Source organism: Salmo trutta, chromosome 33, assembly GCF_901001165.1.
Source record: "Salmo trutta chromosome 33, fSalTru1.1, whole genome shotgun sequence".
NCBI classification, from domain to species: Eukaryota; Metazoa; Chordata; class Actinopteri; order Salmoniformes; family Salmonidae; genus Salmo; species Salmo trutta.
The window spans coordinates 2541880-2564936 of NC_042989.1; the positions used below are offsets into that span (position 1 = coordinate 2541880).

The following is a 23057-nucleotide window of genomic DNA, read 5'->3' on the forward strand; positions in this document are numbered from 1 at the left end:
ATAGAGACCCTCATCCCCTCATACAGACACTATAGAGTCCCTCCTCCCCTCAGACAGACACTATAGGGTCCCTCCTCCCCTCAGACAGACGCTATAGAGTCCCTCCTCCCCTCAGACAGACGCTATAGGGTCCCTCATCCCCTCAGACAGACGCTATAGGGTCCCTCATCCCCTCATACAGACACTATAGAGTCCCTCATCCCCTCAGACAGACGCTATAGAGTCCCTCATCCCCTCAGGCAGACGCTATAGAGTCCCTCCTCCCCTCAGACAGACGCTATAAAGTCCCTCATCCCCTCAGACAGACACTATAGGGTCCCTCATCCCCTCATACAGACACTATAGGGTCCCTCCTCCCCTCAGACAGACGCTATAAAGTCCCTCATCCCCTCAGGTAGACGCTATAGGGTCCCTCCTCCCCTCAGGCAGACGCTATAGGGTCCCTCATCCCCTCAGGCAGACGCTATAGGGTCCCTCATCCCCTCATACAGACACTATAGGGTCCCTCATCCCCTCAGGCAGACACTATAGGGTCCCTCCTCCCCTCAGGCAGACGCTATAGGGTCCCTCATCCCCTCAGGCAGACACTATAGGGTCCCTCCTCCCCTCAGGCAGACGCTATAGGGTCCCTCATCCCCTCATACAGACGCTATAGGGTCCCTCATCCCCTCATACAGACACTATAGGGTCCCTCATCCCCTCAGGCAGACACTATAGGGTCCCTCCTCCCCTCAGGCAGACGCTATAGGGTCCCTCATCCCCTCAGGCAGACACTATAGGGTCCCTCATCCCCTCAGGCAGACACTATAGGGTCCCTCCTCCCCTCAGGCAGATGCTATAGGGTCCCTCATCCCCTCATACAGACGCTATAGGGTCCCTCATCCGCTCAGGCAGACGCTATAGGGTCCCTCATCCCCTCAGGCAGACGCTATAGGGTCCCTCCTCCCCTCAGACAGACGCTATAGGGTCCCTCATCCCCTCAGACAGACGCTATAGGGTCCCTCATCCCCTCAGGCAGACGCTATAGGGTCCCTCCTCCCCTCAGACAGACGCTATAGGGTCCCTCATCCCCTCAGGCAGACGCTATAGGGTCCCTCATCCCCTCATACAGACACTATAGGGTCCCTCATCCCCTCAGGCAGAAACTATAGGGTCCCTCCTCCCCTCAGGCAGACGCTATAGGGTCCCTCATCCCCTCAGGCAGACACTATAGGGTCCCTCATCCCCTCAGGCAGACACTATAGAGTCCCTCATCCCCTCATACAGACACTATAGGGTCCCTCATCCCCTCATACAGACACTATAGGGTCCCTCATCCCCTCAGACAGACGCTATAGGGTCCCTCATCCCCTCATACAGACACTATAGGGTCCCTCATCCCCTCATACAGACACTATAGAGTCCCTCATCCCCTCATACAGACACTATAGAGTCCCTCATCCCCTCATACAGACACTATAGGGTCCCTCATCCCCTCAGACAGACACTATAGAGTCCCTCATCCCCTCATACAGACACTATAGAGTCCCTCATCCCCTCATACAGACACTATAGGGTCCCTCATCCCCTCATACAGACACTATAGAGTTCCTCATCCCCTCATACAGACGCTATAGGGTCCCTCATCCCCTCATACAGACACTATAGAGTTCATCATCCCCTCAGACAGACACTATAGAGTCCCTCATCCCCTCAGACAGACACTATAGTGTCCCTCATCCCCTCATACAGACACTATAGAGTCCCTCATCCCCTCAAACAGACACTATAGAGTCCCTCTTCCCCTCATACAGACACTATAGAGTCCCTCCTCCCCTCATACAGACACTATAGAGTTCCTCATCCCCTCAGACAGACACTATAGAGTCCCTCATCCCCTCATACAGACACTATAGAGTTCCTCATCCCCTCAGACAGACACTATAGGGTCCCTTATCCCCTCATACAGACACTATAGGGTCCCTCATCCCCTCAGGCAGACGCTATAGGGTCCCTCCCCTCAGACAGACGCTAAAGGGTCCCTCCTCCCCTCATACAGACACTATAGAGTTCCTCATCCCCTCATACAGACACTATAGGGTCCCTCATCCCCTCATACAGACACTATAGAATCCCTCATCCCCTCATACAGACACTATAGAGTCCCTCATCCCCTCAGACAGACACTATAGGGTCCCTCATCCCCTCAGACAGACACTATAGAGTCCCTCATCCCCTCAGACAGACGCTATAGGGTCCCTCATCCCCTCAGACAGACACTATAGGGTCCCTCATCCCCTCAGACAGACGCTATAGGGTCCCTCCTCCCCTCAGACAGACGCTATAGGGTCCCTCCTCCCCTCAGACAGACGCTATAGGGTCCCTCATCCCCTCAGACAGATGCTATAGGGTCCCTCCTCCCCTCAGGCAGACGCTATAGGGTCCCTCATCCCCTCATACAGACACTATAGAGTCCCTCCTCCCCTCATACAGACACTATAGAGTCCCTCATCCCCTCATACAGACACTATAGAGTCCCTAATCCCCTCATACAGACACTATAGAGTCCCTCATCCCCTCAGACAGACGCTATAGGGTCCCTCCTCCCCTCAGACAGACGCTATAGGGTCCCTCATCCCCTCATACAGACACTATAGAGTCCCTCATCCCCTCAGACAGACGCTATAGGGTCCCTCATCCCCTCATACAGACACTATAGAGTCCCTCCTCCCCTCATACAGACACTATAGAGTCCCTCATCCCCTCATACAGACACTATAGAGTCCCTAATCCCCTCATACAGACACTATAGAGTCCCTCATCCCCTCAGACAGACGCTATAGGGTCCCTCCTCCCCTCAGACAGACACTATAGGGTCCCTCCTCCCCTCAGGCAGACGCTATAGGGTCCCTCATCCCCTCATACAGACACTATAGAGTCCCTCCTCCCCTCAGACAGACTCTATAGGGTCCCTACGTGTAAGCTGAACAGTTATAAGCACTCTTTCATTCCCATGTCCATCAAATACCTGAACGACAATAAGTAAAGCTGAGCTCCATTAGTTCGCCACTGACTGAATGTAAGGGAATGTGCAATATGTATTGTCTATGTAGTTGTGTGAGAAGTCCGTAGTGTGTATGTGGGTAAAGTGCTATATTATGTTGAATGTGTAATTTTCCGATTAAGTTTATCCTTTCCCACACACACACACACACACACACACACACACACACACACACACACACACACACACACACACACACACACACACACACACACACACACACACACACACACACACACACACACACACACACACACACACACACACACACACACACACAAACACACACAGGGTTGGGTAAAGGGTACTTTCTAAATGTAATCTGTTACAGTTACTAGTTACCAGGATTACTTTTGAATTACCTAGCCTCAGTAGCGTAATGTGATTACTTTCTGTTACTTTTGGATTACTTTTCCCTTTGGCATTACAAGAAGACAAAAAGGATCCATCAAACGCGTTTGGTGTGTCATCATAGTGGTCTCTGAGCAAGGTTGGGGAGTAACCCTGCTCAGTTACATGTAAAAAACTGTCACAGTATTCAGCTACGTTACCAGCAAAAATATTGTAATCAGATTACAGATACTTTTGAAAAACTAGATGATTACTCCTTGGATTATTTTTAAAATCATAAAGGATGTTTGCAACAACAACAAAAATACATTGACTCCCAAGGGGCGCAGCGGTCTAAGGCTCTGCATCTCAGTGCTAGAGGCGTCACTACAGACCCTGGTTTGATTCCAGGCTGTATCACAACCAGCCGTGATTGGGAGTCACATAGGGCGGCGCACAATTGGCCCAGCGTCGTCCGGGTTAGGGTTTGGGCGGGGTAGGCCGTCATTGTAAATAAGAATTTGTTCTTAACTGACATGCCACGTTAAAAAAATAAACTTTTCTGTTTTCTCAATTACATTAATTTCAGCATTGAAAAAAGATGCAAGTTTAATTTCTTGAGTGTCAGAGACCACTATAATGATACATCAGTTGCGTTTGATCAATCCTTTTGTCTTCTTCTAATGCCTCTTTAGGGGAAAGTAATCCAAAAGTAACAAATTACCTGACTAAATTTGGGTCATCCAAAAATTACGTTACTGATTACAATTTTGGACAGGTAATTAGTAACTGTAATGGATTACATTTAGAAAGTAACCTACCCAAACCTGTCTCTGACTTGTAGTCAGACTCGCTCAAGTGGAACAAACTTAAACTTGTACCTAATGCTGAAATGAATGTCATTGAGAAAGCAGAAAGGTGACATCATGATTTTTTTCCGCAAACATCCTTTCTGAATTTAAAAGTCATTCAAGAAGTAATCATCAAGTTTTTCAAAAGTATTTAGTAATCTGATGACCAAATTTTAGTAACTGATTACAGTTTAAAAAATAGTAATCAGATTACATGTAACTGATTACATGTTATCAGTTACTCCCCAACGCTGTACACACACACATATCCAGATGTCACAGGGATCATTACAGTAGTATAACTGTTATGTAGTTGCAACTGTGTTATAAGAACATTTCGTTTATGTAACCAACGAGAACACACGGGGACATCGTTGGCGCCTTTACCGGTACACAGCTTTCATGCCCACTGAACAGGTTTCAGGACGTTGGTTGCTACCAAAACAAAGTGTGTAGTCGTAGAAAATTATCCTTAACACCAGTCTATTTCAACAGGAAGTTTCTCCCTGTCAACACACACATCTCTTGTCGTAACACATATAGATAGGTACAGTGAAAGCTAAAGTTTTAATACCGAAAAGAGAATGAGTATTACTAGGGTGTAGAAAAATAAATGCAGAGGAGTATGGAAGGGCTCTCCCCCCCCTCCCCTCCCCTCTTTCTTTCTCTCTCTCTCTGTCTCATCCCTCGCTCGGCTGCCCCTCTCCCCCCTAGGTGCCGTAGGTAGACTCCTAATGAAAGATCAAGGGCATTAGCTCAGCGGAAAGCTAAGTGGGTTACCTGCAGTTAGACGCTCCGACACAGAACATTAACTTTACTGCAGCCTCATTTGTAATGGAGGGGGAGAGAGAGACAGAGAGCAAGAGGGAGAGAAAGAGAAAGAGAGAGAGAAAGAGCGTGAGGCAAAGAGAGGAAGAGAGAGAGAGAGCGAGAGCAAGGGAATGGGAGTAACATAGGTTGGCATTTGCAGGTGCTTTGTCAGCAGTGGCTGCATGGAATGCCAGCTTCATTACCTTCTGTCTCCTTACGGTCACATTCCTCAACGTGATTCACACCATACACACCCACACACACAGGCACGTACACACACACATGCACAGACACACAGACACTTACACACACACAGAGATGCAAGCACCACACTCGCGCGTGCGCACACGCACACACACACACACACACACACACACACACACACACACACACACACACACACACACACACACACACACACACACACACACACACACACACACACAAACAGAAAAGCTTTCAGGGCCAGGCCATGGGCAGCCCAAAACAAACTGTAAACAAACATAGATAGTGTGTTGTGATGTTTTTAGGGCACAATGTGAAGACACCAACTGTCTTTTTATAACCTTAGGGGTAGACTGGAGTCACAGCTCAATGTATTCAGGCTTTTGTATGCAGGCCTTGCTCTAACACACCCGAAGTGAAGACCATGACACTTTGATTTATTGAAACAAAAGCCAGTACCTTCTTTAGCCCCCCAGGACCAGAGTTGCCCACCCCTGTTTTGCACTACAAGCCTCTTGTCTAGTTACAGTGACACAGTGCCAGTACTGAAGCATCCATTACACACCCTCCCTTCCCTCCCAGACTCCAGTCGGTGTCCTTACATGAAGTCATGGCACGTTCCTCAAGGCTGCCACCAAAGCCTTCAATCTTTTCTCAAATCCCCCTAGCCCGCAGCCCCATGCAAATCAAGCCCTCTTCCCATAGATAGGGAGACTTGCAAATGTATTCAAACACAGGCAGCCTAATACTGGGGCTTTCATGTAATACTGCTGTATTTGTGTCTGAGTTACAGGGACCCTGGGACGCATTAGGGGGACGGGCACGGATTTGTCAGGTTATTATCTGGTGTCTGCGGATTGGGGTGTGTATGTGTTTCTTTCTGAGGGGGGTTATTGATTCGTTGATGTAATGAACACCTCCATTTCTATGCTACCTTGGCAACAACGGGAGAAAGCAGTGGGGTGACTTCCGTGTGGGTTCTCCTAGTGAAGGATTGTGGGGTGTTGGCGTGAACAATGAGACATCTGGCATCACACACACACACACACACACACACACACACACACACACACACACACACACACACACACACACACACACACACACACACACACAGACACACGTATCCACTTAAAATCCAATCCTCATCTGTGTAGGGAGCAGCAATAAAGATGACATCTGAGATGATACTAACTCAAACCATAACATACCCCTTTAATGTCAACATGGCATTTCAGGTAGGAGTTAACAGTGATAGCTGAGTGTTTGAGTAATGTTCACCAGTTATCACCTTTCCCCACCCTTCTCAGAAACGAGTGTTTTGTATCCATGACAACTGAGCAGAGCCAGGCCAAGCAGAGCACCAGGAAGAAAGTAAGACATAAGCTCAAATGATCGCCACCTCTTGATTCTTTCCCTGGCATCAAAGTCAAGCAACACGTCATTAGCGATTGGACTGGTGTCAGGTAGCATGTCGGTGGCGGTGACCTGTGTCCAATCAAGCGTTCTCGGAAGGACAGGGTCTATGGGATGACATCACCATGAAGGAAGTATTACACTGGTCAGCGGCTCGTCTGGAATACTGAAATCGCACCCTATTCAGTGTATAGTGCACTGCTTTTCACCAGCGCCTCATTTGGTTAGCCACATAGGGGTCTGGTCAAAAGTAGTGCAGTACAAAGGGAATAGGGTGCGATTTCGGACACAGAGGTTGACTGTCAGAAAGTGGACAGATGATCACTTAACAAAAAACATGAATGGCATATTCAAAATATTCTGTTTGCAGGTCTATTGTAAAGCTAGGTTGCTATTGTAAAAGAAAATTCATTCTCAATGAGAATTAATTCCCAATCAACTGGCAAAAAAAAGGTTGAAAAATAAATGTCTAGTCTAGTTTACTTGTTTAACATGAACATTTGTAAAGATTTTTCCCACACAACACGTAAAAAGAGCACAACAGACAGAACAAACAGTCAACAACCAGGTTGGATGATAGGTCAGGCTACCATGGTGGAGATCCATGCATGGAGACAAATATAAGAGAGTGGTGGAACAGCGACTGGTTAAATGCACTTCCTTTCCTTCCTTTATTGCCGCTGTTGCTTAAGGAGGTTGGTAGAGGGTGTGGCGCATGGGTAAGAGGGGGAGAGAAAGTGAGAAAAAAGGAGAGATAGTAAGCGAGAGAAAGAGAGTGAGAGAGAAAGAGAGAGAGATTTATAGTGGTCTATGACTAGGACTGTTGGTCTTTAATTAGTGTGTCCACAGTGTGCAGTGCAACACAAACAGGCTGTGAGTTATGGGGCTGGAGAAAACATGTCACACAGTGTGAGAGACCCACTGTGTCTCAAAACATGTGTACACAGAAACATACTCTTTTTATCCTCTTCCTTTTCTGTCCTTTCCCTCTCTTCCTCTACAGGAACAGGTCCATAGCACACTGTGTGATACCCAGTGTATCAGACAATGAGTACATACAACCCCCTTCTCCTCTTATCTATCCCTTCCTCTTCTACGCTCTTCCTCCTGTCCTTGTTCTTCTTTCCTCTTCCCATCTTTTCTTTCCACAGTCTGGGAAACTGGCACGAAAATGTAGGACTGAAGGTTGGAAAACACATAAAGGCACCGCCAATTGGCCAGTGTTACCTAGTGTTGATTGATGATGCAAAAGTTTAACCGAGTAAGTGTTTTCATGTCGCTGTTGTTTTGGGTTGATTTTATGTCTCTCGCTGTGTTTTTGCCATTTATACTCTAGTGTTTATCCAGGAGTTAAATTAACTCTGTAAGTGTTAAATTAACAATCATTGGTGTAAAAGAACACCAGTGTTAAAAACCAGACTTGAACCAAAAGGACAACTATCATATTTCCCAGCATGCTCTATTGCAGGTAGATTTTTTTAATTGTTTGTTTCAAGGTCTGTTTTTGCATGTACATTGATTAATTAATCTTATGCTACTCTAATATAAATAACATACATTTTTCTGTTACTTGAACTTATTGCACCCGTTACATCCAGTTTAGATGCTTTAGGTAGTCTAAAATCTTAGCCTTCCCAACCCTGGTAGACAATAATGAATGCAGGTGAATAAAAATGCCAAATGTTGGATATCCTAACTCTGGTTGGATTTCAATAGGAATTACACATCACTTTGCAAGCCAGCATGTGACTTGCAGGGCTCATGTGGCCTGTAAAATCATTAATTTCAGGCCACTTTATAAAGGTAAACTAGGCCCTCAAAATAAGGCCTTATGAAAAAAGTGCATTCAGAAAGTATTCAGACCCCTTGACTTTGTCCACATTTTGTTAAATTACAGCCTTATTGTAAAATGGATTAACATTTTTTTTTAAAATCCTCATCAATCTCAACACACAATACCCCAGAATGACAAAGTGAAAACATATTTTTTTTAGCAATTTTTGCTAATTTATTGCAAACAAGTAAACATAAATACCTTATTTACGTAAGTATTCAGACCCTTTGCTATGAGACTCGAAATTGAGCTCAGGTGCATCCTGTTTCCATTGATCATCCTTGAGATGTTTCTACAACTTGATTGTAGTCCACCTGTGGTACATTCAATTGATTGGACATGATTTGGAAAGGTGCACACCTATCTATATGGGGTCCCACAGTTGACAGTGCATGTCAGAGCAAAAACCATGCCATAAGGTCGAAGGAATTGTCTGTAGTGCTCCGAGACAGGATTGTGTCGAGGCACAGATCTGGGGAAGGATACCAAAAAATTCCTGCAGCATTGAAGGTCCCCAAGAACACAGTGGCATCGATCATTCTTAAATGGAAGAAGTTTGGAACCACCGACTCTTCCCTAGAGCTGCCTGCATAGCTAAACTGAACAATCAGAGGAGAAGGGCCTTGGTCTAGGAGGTGACCAAGAACTCGATGGTCACTCTAACAGAGCTCCAGAGTTCCTCTGTGGAGATGGGAGAACCTTCCAGAAGTACAACCATCTCTGCAGCACTCCACCAATCAAGCCTTTATGGTAGAGTGGCCAGACGGAAGCCACTCCTCAGTAAAAGGCACATCAGAGCCCGATTGGAGTTTGCCAAAAGGCACCTAAAGGACTCTGAGACCTGATGAAACCAAGATTGAATTCTTTGGCCTGAATGCCAAGCATCACGTCTGAAGGAAACCTGACACCTTCCCTAAGGTGAAGCACGGTGGTGGCAGCATCATGCTGTGGTGATGTTTTTCAGCGGCAGAGACTGGGGGACTAGTCAGGATTGAGGGAAAGAGTAACAAAGCAAAGTACAGAGAGACCCTTGATAAAAACCTGCTCCCGAGCGCTCAGGACCTCAGATTGGGGCGAAGGTTCACCTCCCAACAGGACAATGACCATAAGCACACAGCCAAACAATTATATAAACTCAGCAAAAAATAAACATCCCTTTTTCAGGACCCTATCTTTCAAAGATAATTAAAAAAAATTCAAATAACTTCACAGATCTTCATTGTAAAGGGTTTAAACACTGTTTCCCATGCTTGTTCAATGAACCATAAATAATTAATGAACATGCACCTGTGGAACGGTCGTTAAGGCACTAACAGCTTGCAGACTGTAGGCAATTAAGGTCACAGTTATGAAAACTTAGGACACTAAAGAGGCCTTTCTACTGACTCTGAAAAAAATGAAAGAAAGGTGCCCAGGGTCCCCGCTCATCTGCGTGAACATGCCTTAGGTGTGCTGCAAGGAGGCATGAGGACTGTAGATGTGTCCAGGGCAATAAATTGCAATGTCCGTACTGTGAGACGTCATGGTCTGGGGCGGTGTGTCACAGCATCATCGGTCTGAGCTTGTTGTCATTGCAGGCAATTTCAACGCTGTGCATTACAGGGAAGACATCCTCCTCCCTCATGTGGTACCCTTCCTGTAGACTCATCCTGACATGACCCTCCAGCATGACAATGCCACCAGCCATACTGCTCGTTCCGTGCATGATTTCCTGCAAGACAGGAATGTCAGTATTCTGCAATGGTCAGTGAAGAGCCCAGATCTCAATCCCATTGAGCACGTCTGGGACCAGTTGGATCGGAGGGTGAGGGCTAGGGCCATTACCCCCAGAAACGTCCGAGAACGTGCAGGTGCCTTGGTGGAAGAGTGGGGTCACATCTCACAGCAAGAACTGGCAAATCTGGTGCAGTCCAATTTAATGCAGCTGGTGGACACACCAGATACTGACTTTTACTTTTGATTTTGACCCCCCCCCTTTGTTCAGGGACACATTATTCAATTTCTGTTAGTCACATGTCTGTGGAACTTCTTCAGTTTATGTCTCAGTTGTTGAATCTTGTTATGTTCATACAAATATTTACACATGTTAAGTTTGCTGAAAATTAACACAGTTGACAGTGAGAGGACATTTCTTTTTTTGCTGAGTTTTTATATAAATTGCTCTGCCCCACCTGTCCTGACCACAACTGACTGTATGTATTGTATCATCTTAAATAATGTATCTTAATGATATCATATTCGCATAGGCTCGCACTTGGTGAACGCCATAGGACTGGAAATGAATAAATGCAACATCCATGTAAACTTGGCAAAAAAATAAATGTCCTCTCATTGTCAACTGCGTTTATTTTCAGCAAAATTAACATGTGTAAATATTTGTATGAACATATATATTTGTATGAGCATATGTCACTAACAAATACAGTCATGGGTGTCATGACTTCCGCCGAAGTCGGCTCCTCTCCTTGTTCGGGCGGCGTTCAGCAGTCGACGTCACCAGCTTTCTAGCCATCGCCGCTCCATTTTTCATGTATCCATTTGTTTTGTCTTGTTCCCTGCACACCTGGTTTTCATTCCCCAATCAATTCTTATCTATTCTTCTGTTCCCCATCATGTCTTTGTGTAGGATTGTTTGTGTTACGTGTATTTTGATATTGTGGATATTGTTACGCGCATTACTTTTTGTCTATGTTCCGGGTTTTGGGCACATTTTATGTTATTTTTGTGCTGTCATTTTAACCTGAATAAAAAGTGGGCATGTTCACTACACTCTGCTCTCCTGCACCTGACTTCGCCTCCGAAACACACTCCTAACAGAATTCTACACCAACCATGAAGTCAGCAGGAGCAGGTACCCCGGTCAGAGGAGTCGAGGAACGTGTCCAGGAACACGCGGCTATGCTATATCATCTCGGTGCCATGATGGATTGCATTGTCCAGACCATGAACCGCTGGGAGAGACAGGAAGTCTCTCCAGTGCCTCGACCAGCTCAACCGGGGTTATCTCTACCCGTCCCGTCCGGATCCAGCTCCAGTGGAATACGTCTCTCCCTTCCCAGGGAGTATGATGGGACGGCCGCACAGTGCCAGGGGTTCCTTTTACAACTGGACCTATACCTGGCCACTGTTCACCCAGCTCCCTCAGGGAGAGAGTACCCGCCCTCGTCTCATGCCTCTCGGGGAGAGCTCTGGAGTGGGCAAACGCCGTGTGGGGAGAGGAAGACGCGGCGTTGGACCACTTCGAGGAGTTTACCCATCTTTGACCATCCGCCCGAAGGTAGAGCGGCGGGTGAACGACTCTTCCATTTGAGGCAGGGGACGAGGAGCGCACAGGATTTCGCACTGGATTTCTGGACCGTGGCCGCCGGAGCAGGATGGAACGACAGGGCCCTTATCTACAGCTATCGATGCAGCTTACGTGAGGACGTCCGACAGGAGTTGGCCTGCAGGGATGCCACCACCACCTTTGACCAACTGGTGGATATGTCCATCTGGTTGGATAACCTGCTAGTCATCCGTGGAAGTCCTGAGGGGGCTCTGTCGGTTCCATCTCCCAGCACTCCCGCTCCGGTGCCCATGGTGTTGGGAGGGGCCTTCACATGCACCATCTGTGGCCGCAGAGGTCACACTGCCGGTCAGTGCCGGGTTGGTCCCTCTGGGAGTCGAGACAACAGGCAGGGCACTCTGGCGTCACCCCAGGTGAATATGCACCACTCTCATTCAAAGTCCTCTGTTGTCCACCTTTTTGTACCTGTTTATTTCCCTGAGTTCTCCCCGAATTCCCAGCATAAGGTGCTTGTCAATTCAGGCACAGCTGGGAATTTATTGACAGAGCGTTAGCACTTAGTTTAGGGATCCCCATTATTCCTGTGGATAGACCTTTTCCGGTTCACGCTCTGGATAGTCGACCATTAGGGTCCGGGCTAATCAGGGAGGCCACCATCTCCCTGGCCATGGAGACGCAGGGGTTTCACGATGAGAGAATCACTCTTTCTCAGTGACTCTCCTACGTTTCCAGTGGTACTAGGCCTTCCTTGGTTGGCTCGTCATAACCCCACTGTTTCCTGGCAACAGAGGGCTCTCACGGGGTGGTCACGAGAGTGCTCGGGGAGGTGTGTAGGGGTTTCCGTTGGGGCTACCACGGTGGAAAGTCCAGACCAGGTCTCCACCGTGCGCATTCCCCCAGAATATGCCGATTTGGCTCTCGCCTTCTGTAAGAAGAAGGCGACTCAATTACCACCCCATCGACGGGGGGATTGTGCGATAAATCTCTTGGTAGACGCTGCAATTCCCAGGAGTCACATGTATCCCCTGTCGCAAGCGGAGACGGTGGCTATGGAGACATATGTCTCTGAATCCCTGCGTCAGGGGTACATTCGGTCCTCCACTTCACACACCTCCTCGAGTTTATTTTTTGTGAAGAAGAAGGATGGAGGTCTGCGCCCGTGCATTGATTATAGAGGTCTAAATCAAATCCCGGTGAGGTACAGTTACCCGCTACCTCTTATCGCCACGGCGATTGAGTCAATGCACGGGGCGAGCTTCTTCACTAAACTGGATCTCAGGAGTGCGTACAATCTGGTGCGTATCCGAGAGGGAGACGAGTGGAAGACGGCGTTTAGTACCACCTCAGGGCATTATGAGTACCTCGTCATGCCGTACGGGTTGATGAATGCTCCATCAGTCTTCAAATCCTTTGTAGATAAGATTTTCAGGGACCTGCACGGGCAGGGTGTAGTGGTGTATATCGATGACATTCTGATATACTCCGCTACACACGCCGAGCATGTGTCCTTGGTGCGCAAGGTACTTGGATGACTGTTGGAGCATGACCTGTATGTCAAAGCTGAGAAATGCCTGTTCTTTCAACAGTCCGTCTCCTTCCTTGGGTATCGCATTTCCACATCAGGGGTGGAGATGGAGAGTGACCGCATAGCAGCCGTGCGTAATTGGCCGACTCCCACCACGGTAAAGGAGGTGCAGCAATTTTTAGGGTTTGCCAATTACTACCGGAGATTTATACGGGGTTTTGGCCAGGTGGCTGCTCCCATTACCTCACTGCTGAAGGGGGGTCCTGTACGTCTGCAGTGGTCGGTTGAGGCAGACAGGGCTTTTGGGCAGCTGAGAGCTCTGTTTACCTCGGCTCCCGTACTGGCCCATCCGGATCCCTCTTTGGCATTCATAGTGGAGGTGGACACATCAGAGGCTGGAATCGGAGCCGTGCTCTCTCAGCGCTCGGGCATGCCACCGAAGCTCCGCCCCTGTGCTTTCTTCTTGAAGAAGCTCAGCCCGGTGGAGCGGAACTATGATGTGGGGGACCGGGAGCTGTTGGCTGTGGTTAAGGCTTTGAAGGCGTGGAGACATTGGCTTGAGGGGGCTTAACACCCTTTCCTCATCTGGACTGACCACCACAACCTGGAGTACATCCGGGCAGCTAGGAGACTGAATCCTCGTCAGGCAAGGTGGGCCATGTTCTTTACTCGTTTTGTGTTTACCCTGTCCTACAGACCAGGTTCCCAGAATGTTAAGGCAGACGCACTGTCCCGGCTGTATGACACAGAGGAGCGGCCCATGGATCAGACTCCCATTCTCCCGGCCTCCTGCCTGGTAGCGCCGGTCGTGTGGGAGCTGGACACGGACATTGAGCGGGCGTTGCATACTGAACCCGCTCTACTCCAGTGTCCCGTCGGACTTCAGTACGTTCCGTCTGCTGTCTGTGACCAGTTGATCTATTGGGCCCACACATCACCCTCCTCTGGTCATCCGGGGATCAGTCAGACGGTGCGCTGTCTGTCTGGGAAGTACTGGTGGCCCACCTTGGCTCGGGACGTGAGGGTTTATGTTTCCTCCTGCTCGGTGTGCGCCCAGTGTAAGGCTCCTAGACACCTGCCCAGAGGTAAGCTACATCCCTTACCCGTTCCACAACGGCCTTGGTCACACCTGTTGGTTAATTTTCTAACGGATCTTCCTCCCTCACAGGGGAACACCACGATCTTGGTCATTGTGGGTTGTTTCTCTAAGTCCTGTCGTCTCCTCCCTCTGCCCGGTCTCTCTACGGCCCTACAAACTGCGGAGGCCCTGTTTACACACGTCTTCCGGCACTACAGGGTGCCTGAGGATATAGTGTCTGATCGGGGTCCCCAGTTCACTTCGAGAGTCTGGAGGGCGTTCATGGAACGTTTGGGGGTCTCGATCAGCCTTAACTCGGGTTTCCACCCCGAGAGGAATGGGCAGGTGGAGAGAGTGAACCAGGATGTGGGCTGGTTTCTGCGGTCCTATTGCCAGGACCGGCCGGGGAAGTGGGCGCCGTTCATGCCCTGGGCAGAGATGGCGCAGAACTCGCTCCGCCACTCCTCCACTAACCTCTCCCCCTTTCAGTGTGTATTGCGGTACCAGCCGGTTCTTGCACCGTGGCATCGGAGTCAGACCGAGGCTCCTGCGGTGGACGAGTGTTTCAGACGCGCGGAGGAGACCTGGGAAGCCGCCCATGGTCTCCTCCAGCAGGCCGCGCTGCGCAAAAAGACCAGAGCGGACCGTCACCGCAGTGAGGCCCCGGTGTTCGCACCGGGGGACAGGGTCTGGCTCTCGACCTGAAACCTGCCCCTCCGCCTGCCCTGCCGGAAGCTGGGCCCACGGTTTGTGGGGCCATTCAAAGTCCTGAGGAGAGTGAATGAGGTATGTTACAGGTTACAGCTTCCCCCGATTACCATATTAACACCTCGTTCCATGTGTCTCTCCTTAGGCCGGTGGTGGCTGGTCCACTCCAGGAGTCTGAGGTACGGGAGGTTCCTCCGCCCCCTCTGGACATCGACGGCGCCCCGGCGTACTCCGTCCGTTCCATCTTGGAGTCAAGGCGTCGGGCAGGGGGCCTTCAGTACCTCATGGAGTGGGAGGGGTACGGCCCGGAAGAGAGGTGCTGGGTTCCGGTGGTGGATGTATTAGACCCTGAACTACTGAGTGAGTTCCACCTTCGCCGCCGGAACGCCCTGTGCCTCGCCCTCCGGGTCGTCCCCGAGGCCGGTGTTGACGCACCGCTGGAGCCGCGCGTCGGGGGGGGGTACTGTCACAACTTCCGCCGAAGTCGGCTCCTCTCCTTGTTCGGGCGGCGTTCAGCGGTCGACGTCACGGGCTTTCTAGCCATCGCCGCTCCATTTTTCATGTATCCACATTTGTTTTGTCTTGTTCCCTGCACACCTGGTTTTCATTCCCCAATCAATTCATATGTATTAATTCCTCTGTTCCCCATCACGTCTTTGTGTAGGATTGTTTGTGTTACGTGTGTTTTGATATTGTGGATATTGTTACGCGCATTACTTTTTGTCTATGTTCCGTGTTTTGGGCACATTTTATGTCATTTTGACCGGAATAAAAAGTGCGCCTGCTCTCCTGCACCTGACTTCACCTCTGATACACACTCCTAACAATGGGTGGCATCTACAATTCACTCAAAAGGCAAAGCACACTGGGAATTATGCAAATAATTATGCTTTACACTGTCAATTTAACACTGAAAAGTGTGGAGCCGCATAGACACTGGAACAGTGTTGATTTAATAGTGGAGAATTTGCTGTGGACTTATTGAAGAAACATGATCACAGGAGTAACTTTTTGCAATGCGGTTTTCTTTTATTGCAACTGGAAGACAATACAACACAGAAACTTTATGTTAGCTTTTTGTTTTCTTCGGAAAAACAAAACCATTTTTTTTTTAAACAAACATACTTTCGTCATAGTAATGGACAAGGTGATATTTACATGAATTAATGAAGTAGTTTGTCTTTGGCAATATGAATACACGTCAAGGAAATACAGAACGCACCTACGGAAGTCGGTCTCCATATTAACAGATCAGCTGTAAGGTCATGCCATCAAGACTACATGGTTCAAAAACAGGACACAGAAACGATCGGTAGCATGTTTTTACAGAACACCACCTACCTGGTATTTACATAGAAACTACACGGTGACTTTTTGGTATTTTGTTTCTTTGTTACCAATAACAGTGGTATAACGAAATTGCTGGCAGTCGTTTCAGCGATTAGCACAACTACGGATCCTTTGAGACCAAATAGTAGCCGATTCTATTGGAATTTGTGCCATAAGTGCCATAAGGTACCATGCAGTTTCCATGATTACCAGGTGAAGTGTACTACAAATAACTTGAAACTGACGATCCATTGCTCTTTCTTCTCCTCCTCCTCAGAAAACCCCTACAAACAATAAACTGAAAAATGGCAGTTGAACAGACATAAACCAAACAAAATATCAACAAAAAACACAATGAAACAAATAAACTTTTTTTTTTGACTCATCAATATATCATTATTTGCCAGGCTAATTTTGACAGTTCATTAATAATAATTCATATTCAATATTTTGAGAACACGTCTTCCTCCTCCAACATTGTGGCACCTGAAGGATTGTGATTGGAGGAAGAGTTATCTAGTGACTGTTATCGTCCAAGGAAGGCTGTATTCCTCAAAGGATAACGTAACAATGGGAATAAATCATATAATATATTTATCAGTTGAAGATACATTGACATACGAAGCAGTCTAGTAGACAAAAGCTCATCACAGGTACCAAATGATACCTTATTTCCCATATAGCGCTCTACTTTTGACCAGAGCCACATTGGGTTAGTTAGCTCTGGGTTAGCTCAGGTCAAGAGTAGTGCACTATGGGATATAGGGTGTTATATTCAACTAAAAATGAAAATCATTCCAATGAGCAATGATCGGTAGCAAAAAAAATCCAAATAATGTGGTAGGTTTCAACAAAAATCAGTAGCACATAACGCAGAAAGGGTATCTGACAGAAATGCTACAGCTCACTGGTCATTTTTTGTCTTGACATACAGATCAAATATGTGTGTCATCAATTTCAGGTAGATAAGGAATTATTACAGGCTTTGGCACTGAACTTAGACAATATCTTTATTTTAATATCTTAGTGCAATCTGGCGAGATAATGTGAAAATATGCACTATAGAGTTTGTATTTATCTTGCCATCGTACTGCGTAATTTACTTTGTGTTATTTTCATGTGCAACGAGTCTATGGTAGCCTGCCTAATAATACTGACAACAAGACCTGAAGAGTTGCTAGAGTAGAAATGGCAAAAACACAGCGAGACATAAAATAAACCCAAAACAACGACGACATAAAAACACTTACTCGGTTAAACTCTTGTGTCATTGAAAAATGGAAGACCCTGAAATATCAAAGACGTCTAAAACCTTAGAAAATAAATAAGGGGGGGGGTATGGGGAACAGAAGACTGACACTCACTACCTAACCTCTCTTTTATCACATGGGCTCCAACATTCTGCCGTCAGGGAAAACCCATCAGACACAGTAGTCACTATACGGCCATGCTGGAGAGGACAGAGGTACGCTGAAAGTTTGGTGCTTTCAGTCCACAAATAACTGATCTTCATGCCAAGAACTTTTTAAAATGTTGTCTTTTCTAGCATGGCCATCTAGCGACTACATACAAACACTGGGACATTCTGGTTTTGTCAACTATGGACGAAGGGAGTTGCTATCTATCCCTGTATCCACGGGTGGAGCGAGTTATCCTCATATTGCAGAAAGAGATTTGCCCCACAGACCGTCTTTTTGTCCCTGAACAAGATGTTATTACTGTATTTTTTCAAAGCCCACGTTAAAACAAAGATGAGTAAGGACGACAGGAAACAAATCATCAAGTCAAAAAGAAGAAGACAAAACAGCAGAGAAGGATTCCACACCTATGGGCGCAGAACTTCGAGGCAGAACCTTTTTGTTCGCTAGGATACTTATATGAAAATAATTCATGCTTCATGCTAAATACATTATTTACCTAACATGAACTTTGTCTGAATAGAAAACAGTTTTTTCTCTTTTTCTTTACAGAACCCATGCAACACGATTTGGAAAAATCCTGCTGGCTACATTGCTTAAAAAAAAAAATCAAAATCTAGTTTTACTTTTTATACAGTGTTATCCTGACTGGATGAAATTGCTTTATTACGTCATGAGAGTGGGTAAGTAAACACAAACAAAAAAAAACAAACACAAAAATTAACAACTCCACAGTCATATCATTATTCTTCTCACACAAAATATAATTGGCAGGTTCCATAGCATCATTTCCTTTCCAACCAATGAAGGTATTCAGGTGTTTGTGCCACAGGAAAAATATCACTACATCATGTCACTGGATTATAACGCAATGATTCACGTTGATTGCTTTCATAAAAGGACACAGGCAGTTTTGAGGTTATCTTGACATATTATCAGTTATTTCCCTCTCTGATAAGCGCTTGCTAGACTATTAGCTTATGGCTTTTAGCGAACTAAATTAGTTTACATTTAGAGAACACCCTGTCAAAATAAAACAAGCCTTTCCTACATCTAACTTGTACCAGTGTCCTTCATCCCACTACAGTCCTACAGTCAACCATTAAGGTGAAAACATAACTGTCCCCTCCGCATTGGCACGCTAGCTAGCGCTGGTGGCTAAATGTGATTAGCGGTCAGAAGGACAGTTAGCTAAGGAAGTGCTACCATCATCACTGGGCTGACCAAGAGATTCTCTTTGGCACTGTCCCAACACTGACACACATTAACTGACTGCCTAGTGTCTCTTCTATGAGCTTGGCTACGCTACTGATGAGTGTCTCTTCTATGGGGTTGGCTAGGCTAATAGTCACTAAAGCTAACAACTTCCCAGAATTTCATGCAACATTTTTTCTGTGGCAGCTTCCTTGCACACAGACAAGACAGAGTTGGCAAACTGGGTTTTATATATATATATTTTTTTATAGCCGCCTTTTTAGCACCGGAAGTTCCAAGGCAAATTAGAATGCCATTGTTTTTGAAAGTTTGGTACCCAACACAGGGGATAGTTTGCCAAACTATGTTTATCTGTGGCACTCCTATCCATGTCAGCATATACCTGTGTTACTTCAGTGGAATAGTTGACTAATATAAACATTGCTTTAGCCAGTATAGCATGTGGATTTGTGCTTGGTTGTTGTGACATTTATGTATATGGTCACATCCTAACTGAAATATGCAGCCCATAGACATCAATGCAGATCAAGTTAAGATCTGACCCTGAATACTTTATTTCATTTGAATGATGTATATCACTGTAAAAACAAAATAGTCCGTGATAAGCACCTCATAATAACGTTTTACCTGTAAATTCTACTGAAGTAACAAGTTATGAGCCTGTAGAAATGTACTTAGTGTTAGCTGCATCTGATGAGACTGTAAAGGGCAATAGCTGCAGAATGGGTACATTTTGACATTAACAAGGTGATCCCCTATTCATACCTCCAAGCCAATCCACGATGGGGCAGTTTTTCAAAAAGCTATTTTTTTTCTCTCGCTCACTTTACTTTCAGCCAACGGAAACCTGCTAACTTAGCTGAATATCAGAAAAAGGTTCATCTATGGCTTTAATCTCCTTTAAACAAATAAAAAATAATTTTAAAAAACGTAAAGAAAAGAAAGAAAAGAAAATCAACCCTATAGACAGTAACTTTAAATACAGGAAAACAAAGTGATTGTTTTTTATATTGCCACAAATCATTCAGAATTCACCTGATATCCTGAAAAAAAGAAAGCATACATTTCTATATTAAAAGTGATGTTTTGTATTTCCGTTCTCTCTATCTCCTTTTTTTTCTTTGAAAATCTTCACTCTCTCAGCTAAGTCTCTCTTTCTCTCTCAAGTCTCAGGGGTCAGTTTTTCGTGGGTTCTTTCTGCTCTTTCTGGCCCTTGGCGGTTCTGTTAGTGATATTGTTTAAGCAGGCGCGGACGCCCGCCAGGTGGAGCAGCGAACCCGCTGCCTCCTTCATCTCCTCGTCATCGCTCTCTGGCGGCTTTTCCGTGCGCCGCTTTTTCAGCGGGAGCGTATCACTAGCCACACCCATCCGCTGCTTGGCTTTCAGGAAGTGATGCCGCTTCTTGTTGTGCTGCTGGCTGGAAAGGGCGGAGTCTATCGTGTCTATGGGCCAATCGCGCGGCTCTTCCTTCTTGATCTCCAGCTGAATCTTGCTCTTGTCATCATCATCCTCATCGTCGAAGTCTGAATCGTTGGCGACATCCCGGGCGACGGGGCCGTTGCTGCGGAGACTGGAGTCGCTGGTGTAGTCGCTGCCGTCATCCGATTGGTTGGTGCTGTAGGTGTGGTCCTCCTTGGGGTCGCTGCTGACCAACGGGGAGTCGCAGGCGGGATGGCTGATGCTATGCTTCCGACAGCCTCCGGACAGCACAGATCTGGAGAGAGACAGAGATGAAATGGACATAAATACACTGAAGCCAACCGTAGATACACTGATGTCAACATTAGACACACTTCACAGCTACCTGCGTTTGACTTATGTCACACACACACACACGCACACACACACGCACACAAGCTTCAGTGAGTACATCAGACACACAGAGCAATGCTAGCTGTGACCGCTAATCAGCGAGTCATCAGCTAATTCAATTAGACTGGGCTCATCTCCGAGTGGCCACTTCAGAGACCGGAGTACAGAGCTAAAGAGCTAATGCTACGTGGATGATTATTCTAATGGATTTAGCCCTACACTCTGCCATCAGGTAGATGTGGGAATCGTGTAATGCAAAGTAGCTCTATTTGCTGTGCATTTTTGGAACAGCTGTGAATTCAAAATAAAACCTGTGACAAATCAATCACCGTCTCGGGATTAATGAAGTAACATTCGATTTGAGTCGATTCACTTTAATTCAATTCAATTCAGCGGTGTAGCTGGCTGATAGCACTACATATCCTACATTGGTGATCATCATAATGTCATGTCACCTTGTTGGTGTCGTAACAACTTTATGAAGTGTTATAACTGTTGTATGAATACTGTGTGCTAGAGCGCTGAGGGGGGTTAACAGTGAAGTGGTGTCATTAATTATTATAAACGTTATCATACTATTTTCGTTAAGGCTATTCCGTTCTTTCCTATAAAGGAATAGGTATGTTGTAAATGAACTAAAACTTCAACAAAAGTGAACGATCCCTTGATGCTTTTCCATTCTCCTATAGCTATTACAGCCCAACCAGCTAAGTTAAGTCAAAGATGTTCCCTCCATCACTCTGCATCATGTCATGCAGCTTCCCAACTAACTCTGGCAAGTGTGCATGTTGTTAAAAGCCCAGCTCTGAGTGTATCTGGCCATCCTGGCTGCTCTGTGCATTTAAACCTCATGAATTATAGGAGGAGCACAGCAGTCTAAGACAAATCCTATCTATTATTCATGTCAGTCAGTCAGTCACTCACCCTCTCTCTCTGCTCTGACTGAGTGTGTTCGTCTGTGTGCCTGCGTGAAAGACACAAAGAACGGATGGGGAAAGGCACCTGTTTATGTGTGGATTCTGTCTCTCTGTGTTTATACTACGTCAAACTACACTGCTGTGGTACCACAGTTTTTCAAATCAAATTTTATTGGTCACATACACATATTTAACAGATGTTATTGCGGGTGTAGCGAAATGCTGAGCTATAATGTTATCGTTTGTGTGCAGCTGTCAGTTGTGTCCCTACCTACCACTTATCCCAGAATACAGTTTGATCTATAACACCGAGCTAGACAGAGCTCAGCTGGAATCACTGTGTTTCCACGTGAGGCTGTCACCGCCTCAGGCCAGAACATTCTGTGTGTGAGAGTGTATAATAGCATATGAGCATGTGTGTGTCCTGTCTGAACATGCAGCTTTCACCCCTCCTAAATGTCTGTCCCTAACGCTTCCACGCCATCCCTTGCATGAGTGTGTGTGTCTGTGTGTGTGCGACTGTGCATATATGTGTGTCTCTCTCTATGGCAGGTATACCAACCTGACTGCGGCTGTCCTGCTCTCTAAGGGGTTGATGGGCAGTGGTCGTATTCCTGGGTAAAGGGCCTGACTCATCATCCTGGCTCCGTTCCGGATCACTCCCTGAGGGACTAAAGATAAAGGGAAGAGAGAGGCGAGAGAGAGGGTCAGTAACACACACACACACACACACACACACACACACACACACACACACACACACACACACACACACACACACACACACACACACACACACACACACACACACACACACACACACACACAGTACATTCAGAAAGTATTCAGACCCCTTGACTTTTTCACATTTTATGTTACAGCCTTATTCTAAAATCTACACACAATACCCTATAATGACAAAGCGAAAACAGGTTTTTAGACAAATAAATACCTTATGTACATTAGTATTCAGACACTTTGCTATAAGACTTGAAATTGATCTCAGGTGGATCCTGTTTCCATTGATCATCCTTGAGATGTTTCTACAACTTGATTGGAGGTAAAGTCAATTGATTTGGAAAGGCACACACCTGCCTATATAAGGTACCACAGTTGATAGTGCAAAAGCCAAGCCATGAGGTTGAAGGAATTTTCTGTAGACCTCCGAGACAGGATTGTGTCGAGGTACAGATCTGGGGAAGGGTACCAAAAAATGTCTCCAGCATTGAATGTCCCCAACAACACATAATTTTTAAATAG

The 23057-nt window shown here is 46.4% G+C and overlaps 1 protein-coding gene across 4 annotated transcripts in view; it reads right to left on the reverse strand.

The window, feature by feature from the left end:
• Positions 1–16112: 16112 nt before the first annotated feature.
• The window catches only part of foxn3 (forkhead box N3), a 119403-nt gene continuing 112458 nt past the window's right edge, over positions 16113–23057 (reverse strand). For all 4 annotated transcript variants that reach the window (XM_029729394.1, XM_029729396.1, XM_029729393.1 and 1 more), the window contains 2 exons: positions 22360–22468; positions 16113–20782 (listed from right to left, as the gene is read on the reverse strand). In XM_029729394.1, coding sequence (XP_029585254.1) covers positions 20245–20782; positions 22360–22468 — 647 coding nt within the window. In that variant the 3' untranslated portion in view covers positions 16113–20244. The remainder of the gene's footprint in view (positions 20783–22359; positions 22469–23057) is intronic.